The sequence below is a fragment of the Candoia aspera genome, chromosome 6 (assembly GCF_035149785.1).
Source record: "Candoia aspera isolate rCanAsp1 chromosome 6, rCanAsp1.hap2, whole genome shotgun sequence".
NCBI classification, from domain to species: domain Eukaryota; kingdom Metazoa; phylum Chordata; class Lepidosauria; order Squamata; family Boidae; genus Candoia; species Candoia aspera.
In genome coordinates this window covers 80,051,465-80,057,464 of record NC_086158.1, presented here as the reverse complement: position 1 = coordinate 80,057,464, position 6,000 = coordinate 80,051,465, and the positions used below count along the sequence as shown (strand labels likewise).

The window sequence follows — 6,000 nt, the reverse complement described above, 5'->3', positions numbered from 1 at the left end:
ACTATGTTTTGATTTAATTATCTTAATTAGTTTATTTACCATGGATGTTTTAATTGTACTTGTAATGTGAATGTTTTAATTATTAGTTGTAAACCACCAGGAATCCTTGGCAGATTCAGCACTTTAGCTATATAACCCAAAAAACAAAATCCCACACAAATGCAAACACATTGCCACTGGCAATTAAGTAAAGACAATCACAAGGCTACCAGAGGGAGTGGTTTGGTTTTGAAAGCTAAAAAAGACTCAGCTTTCAGGGCAATTTGCAGTGCCACAAAAAGACAAACTTTTTTTTTAATTTGAAAAGTTAGCTATTAAAAATAATTAATGGGTAACTTCCGTACATTTATAGCTTTCTAAATGCAGGTACTATTATTTCTTTATTTCCAGCATTTTCTTTTTCAACAAAACACCTTCCAACAAAATAACTTATTTGATTGCATAGCTATTTTCTTTCATTCAGGTTGGGTCGTGAGGTTTTGCACAGATATTGGCAAAGTTCTAAGGTGGGTTCAGGAGGACAGAGTGACCCTGATCTTATAGCAGGGCACATTTAAATCATTATCTTCTTGTATATTAGGCACTCCTGGATCTCATTATGTGCAATCTATCGGGGCAGATGAGTCTGCACTTCAGGAGAAATTGAGCTGCCCAGATGATGCATAGTAACCTGAGCGGTCTGTGGAGAATCGCTGAGAGAGAGAGACGGAATTCAATTGTGCTTCTCCAAAGTCGAAGTTCTCAAAGAGCTGAAAGAGAGGAGAAAGGATTCATGAAATTATAACCCTCAAAAGAGTATACCAGGTGTGTGTGTGTGTGTGTGTGTCCCTTGTAAACCATCTTCCAACATATATTACACAAACGTTCTGAGATTTTCTTTTCCTTTTCCCTTCCCCTGCCTCACATTGAAACAACTTGTAAACATGTTTTTTTCTTCTTATCAGGATATTTTTTTTCAACAGGATGGGAGTTTCTACAGCTTTATTTACAGCAGAATACCAACAATACTTTTGCTCCATTCGATCTATGGTAGGAAGAGGGTGACCCAGCCTCTTGGCTAGCAGCTATTAACCTACATTACATTACCAGATGCCTTTATTTTGAAAATGTGTAGAAAGGAAGGCTAGAAGATGCATGGTTTTGTCTATGAGTTTTTTTGGGGAGCTGGGTCCATCACCTCGCCTTTTCATAGCTAGTCAAGCTCTAATTCAAAGTTAGTAACACAGACACCTGGGAGGAAGGGTCTGAGAAGAACAATAATGAGATTATGAATGAATGTGTGTATATCTGTATGTATGTGTGTGTGTCTGCACACAGAGATTTTGTCATTTTGTCAAGGCACTGTACGCAATACCTAAAGACTGAAACAATAAGCCTCTCCTTGTAACAACTTTTGTCAAGTTTTTCTCTTATGAGTGAATCTCCTAAAGAGCATTTTGGAAACACTTTGTTTTGTACAGCTGCCAGTGCTACACATAATAGCTTCGCAAATTGCATCTGGCCCACGGCCCATTGGTTAATCATCTCTGTTTCTTGACATCTCGCATTGCGTGTTTGCACAACCCTCTGGAAAACATAAAAGGAAGTGTCATAGTCATTATCAGCCCTCCAACAAACTTGCTCCTTTTCTTAAAATCTTCTCCTAGTGGAATATGATCGCAGCTCTTCATCACACAAGAGTCCCTTTTATAGTGAGATGGGCGATGTATAAATTTAATAAACCAACCAACCAACCAATACTGCACTCCCACAGATTATACAAATAGGGCCTGTACGGTGGCATCAAAGAAGATAGGACTTTGGCACCAAGACCCATACAATAAACCTTTACTGTAAGTTGGTTGACAAGGCTGAGTACGTTTTTTTGCAGGGGGGTGTGGTAAGGAGGGAAATTCCTAATTTACGTAGATTACCAATCTGCACTTTGAAAGCATCTACCTATGGCTAGTTTTGCCCAAGTCAGAATATTGAAATCAGAAACAAAATGCTCTTTGTCCAAATACCATTAGTATAGCTTTTCAAGGGCATTTGCCCACTCACATACGCAGAGTTCAGGAGAAAGCTGCTTCAGCAATTAACACAGTACAGGAGACATATGAAAAAAAATTATATCGGAATACATTATTAAAAGAGCTCTGTAGTATTGCTTTGAAGAAACTTCATATTCAAGTGGTTTTCTTCATTCCATTAAGAAGCAGGAAGTTGTTAAAATGAAAGTAACTATTTTAGAAAATCTTTCAGCAACTACATTAATTTGAAACCCAGTTGAATGATGCTGTGCCAAAGGTCAACAAAGGCTTCACCATCATGGCAACCTTAAAAATCCATATTCCATCTGAGTAGTTCTGCATTTTTTACATCTGTCCCCCATGCCTTAGTCCAAGATGCATACATCCAACTCTTCTTGCCATTAAGTTCAAAGCCATTCCAGTGGCTTTGAAAAAGCCTAGTTTCATTAAGCTCTGCCCATTCATATTTAACAATCCACTGACTGTCTACTGAACTACTGAACTTCAAATATCTGTTAACCCATTTCCAGGAATATATTGAGTTCTCCGTAACATTGATTATCTTAACTGGCTTTTTATCGGTTTTGGCTATTTATTTTATGTTCTATGACCCTTTTAGTAAAGGTAAAGGTTTCCCTTGACACTAAGTCCAGTCGTGTCCAACTCTAGGGGGCGGCGCTCATCTCCGTTTCAAAGCCGAAGAGCCGGCGTTTGTCCGTAGACACTTCCTCCATGGTCATGTGGCCGGCATGACTAAATGAAACGCCGTTACCTGCCCGCTGAAGTGGTACCTATTAATCTACTCGCATTTGCATGTTTTCGAACTGCTAGGTTGGCAGGAGCTGGGACTAGCAACGGGAGCCCACCCCGTCACGCGGATTCGAACCGTCGACCTTCCGATCGGCAAGCTCAGCAGCTCAGCAAAAAGTTTTGGCACCACTGATCAAACTGTATGTTCACATGAATCCCTAAGCGAATAGAAGCAGACACAACCTCCATGTGGTACAGAGTTAAACAGGTATCTTTTTGCAAATCTGAATGCATACTTGCTAATTATGTGTAGTTGTTTCAGATTCAAAACAAGAAAAGAGTGAATAGGGCAGGTGCAGAAGTTTAGTCACCCCTCCAGTTGATTCAGCCTTATTTTGTACTCTGAAGATATTAATGAAACTGAAAAAATGATTGAATTGTGAGGCCTACAAAGGAATCAAAAACAATTCCACAGGTGAACAAATACTGTGACCCTACTAATCTCTTAGGTAATGGTTGGTGTTGTACCTACTTTGAACAACCATGGGCTCCTCAGCTGTCTGAGCAACTGAAAATGAAGATAATTTACTCTTACAAAGCAGAGGAAGGCTATAAAAAATCTCTAAATCCTTCCAGCTAGCAATTTCAACTATGAGAAATGCTGTTAAGAAATGAAAGTTACATGCATCCGTTGACGTCAAGGCAATATATGGAAGGCCAAGAAAAATCTCTGCTAGAACTATCTGAAAACTGGTCAGAACCTACAGAATAACTAAAAATAGCTTGCTGAAAATTTTGACTGATCTGGAGTAGTTGTCCACTATATAATGTTACTTAAACAACAGTGAGCTGCATGGGATAGTTATCAGAAAGAAATGTTTTCTCTGATTTAATCATAAAGTCCTTGTAAAGTATGCAAAAGAAAACTTGATGAGCCTGAAATGTTTTGCAACAAACTGCCCTGGACTTTTGAAAGAAAATTTCAATTGTTCAGCCCGAACCCCAGAAGATATAGGTGAAGAAAGAAGGGCAAAACACCTGATTAAAAGAACCCCTTGCCATCTGTTGACTCCATGATGCTTTGGGGTGTATACCACCCAGCGGCAGAAGAAAATTTGTATGAGCAGAAGAATGATTGAATTCAATTAAATATCAAGATTAATGTCCCACAATCAGTGAAGAAACTGAAGCTGAAAAGAGGCTGGATCTCTCAGCAAGACAATGACCCCCAAAATACCAACAAATCAATCATGAAGTACTTACAGGAAAGGAAGATAAAGATTTTGAAATGGCCTTCACAGTCCCTAGATTTCAGTGCCTTTGCAACCTGTGAGGAGATCTCAAACACGCAGAGCAAGCAAGAGATTAAAGAGACTTTAGCGTATTTCTGAGCTAGAAGAGTTCTGATAGGAACAGTGGAAAAAATTTCCAAAAGCACAGATGCAAAGATTCATAGTTGGCTACACAAAATGTTTGGAAGCTGCAGACAGGCCTGCAACTAGGGTCTGTGTCACCTGAGGCAAACATGGATTCTGCGCCCGCCCCCTCCCCCATGGGTTGGTGAGGGAGGTGTTAGCAAGTTTTATTATTCTATCATACATTAAATTAATAAAACATTCAGTATACAAATACTATTTTGTCATTTTGGTGCCCCCCCCAGGGCAGCCCCCGGGTCACATGACCCGCTCCCCCCCTCAATTGTGGCCCTGGCTGCAGAAGTATGGATGGAATACGTGGTCTCAAGAGAGATGAAATGGCAATGACCTGAATCAATTCTACTTAGTTAAGCAGACTATGGTGCAGGAAAAAAAATGCGATACAGGGCAGAGAGTTTCAACGGACCAGCATCACCAAGGAAATGAATTAAATCACATAATTCGGCAGGCAGTTGGAAAAAGACTGAAATATAAATAGTCTAGTTTTGGTTTATGTTGAATTCCAGCTTTTATTTTCAGTGGTTACTAAAGTGAATGTTCTTCAATTCAGGAGTATCATAAAGTCAAAATATTAGCACTGGAAGCATTATGTATATTTGCAATGTAATTCTGATACAGGATTCCAAGAATAAAATGCACCCTTTCAAATCCACACACTTTCTACCATGTCCTTTCAAATGCTGACTGAAGAATTCTAGATCCCACAAGAACACACAGATGTGGAAGATGTCTCTCCCCCCCCGCCCCCCCAAAAAACACTGTCAAGTTATAGTGAATGGCCTTTGGAAGCAATTCTGTGAATTCCTTTAAGAACTGGTCCGGTAAAACCTAAATCACTAAATGTACTGCAGCAACGGGTGGTTACATTTTTAAAAAGAAGGGAGGTGTATAGTTAATGTGCAATAATTAGAAACCTTGGACAATCAAGATTTCAGCTTCTATTCTTGTTAAGCTTAGCAACAATAAACGGTAGCAAGTCTTTTCAGAAAAGAATAGTTCTAGCATGCTATTTAATTTAGGGGCAAGATGGAAGATTAGACAATTCCTTGGGTAAATTGTTTCACATACAGTAATTATAGCAATAAAATATCATATGGAACAAGGCTCATGTCTCCACACTGAAGATAAAAATATCTGATAGTAAATTGTAAGGGTGGGGATGTATACACACATGTACTGTATATGGGTGGGGTAGAGCTGTTTTACATAAAAGCCACTTTGATTGAATGCAATACTTAGACAATAATTTTCTGTAGAGCACAGCAGTTTCAACAGGGCACACATTTTGTATTCGACGACCAGACTAAGAATTTAAGACAACGCCTGTTTTTATTTTCCATATATTTTAAGTAAGCAGCTCTTGCAGGTCTTCATGATCCTGCAGTTAAGTTTTCTCAGCATAGAAGATTCCTCCCTGCACTGTGCACTAACAGGCAATGGTTATCATGTTATCTTGAGGCTGAGTAAGTCTTTAAAGTAAGGAATATTGGAGCTTTTATTTGTGGCAGGGATGTTGCAATGTGACTTTTAAGAACTGTATCTTTCTTGCACAGAAGCCAAAGTGCAAGGACAGGCTATGTCAAATCTATATCTGAGAAAACAAAAGCAAGTCGCTCCTTTCTCTTCACAAATGGGCCAGTACACAAACTCTGATGCACGTGTTAACCTGCTTTCCACATTAGTTCTTTAGGGAGAAGAAAGAACTGAGGTAAGGCAATGAAAATGAAACAAGCTGCATCATCATGTCACTGCAATGTCTGGGTTAGGGTTCTCAAGTCAATGGGTCTGGTTTTTAGGGTATTTGT

The 6,000-nt window shown here is 39.2% G+C and overlaps 1 protein-coding gene across 1 annotated transcript in view; it reads right to left on the bottom strand.

The window, feature by feature from the left end:
* Nucleotides 1–361: 361 nt before the first annotated feature.
* Nucleotides 362–6,000, bottom strand: part of ASCC1 (activating signal cointegrator 1 complex subunit 1) — an 83,254-nt gene continuing 77,615 nt past the window's right edge. The window contains exon 10 of the mRNA XM_063307494.1: nucleotides 362–749. Coding sequence (XP_063163564.1) covers nucleotides 633–749 — 117 coding nt within the window. The 3' untranslated portion in view covers nucleotides 362–632. The remainder of the gene's footprint in view (nucleotides 750–6,000) is intronic.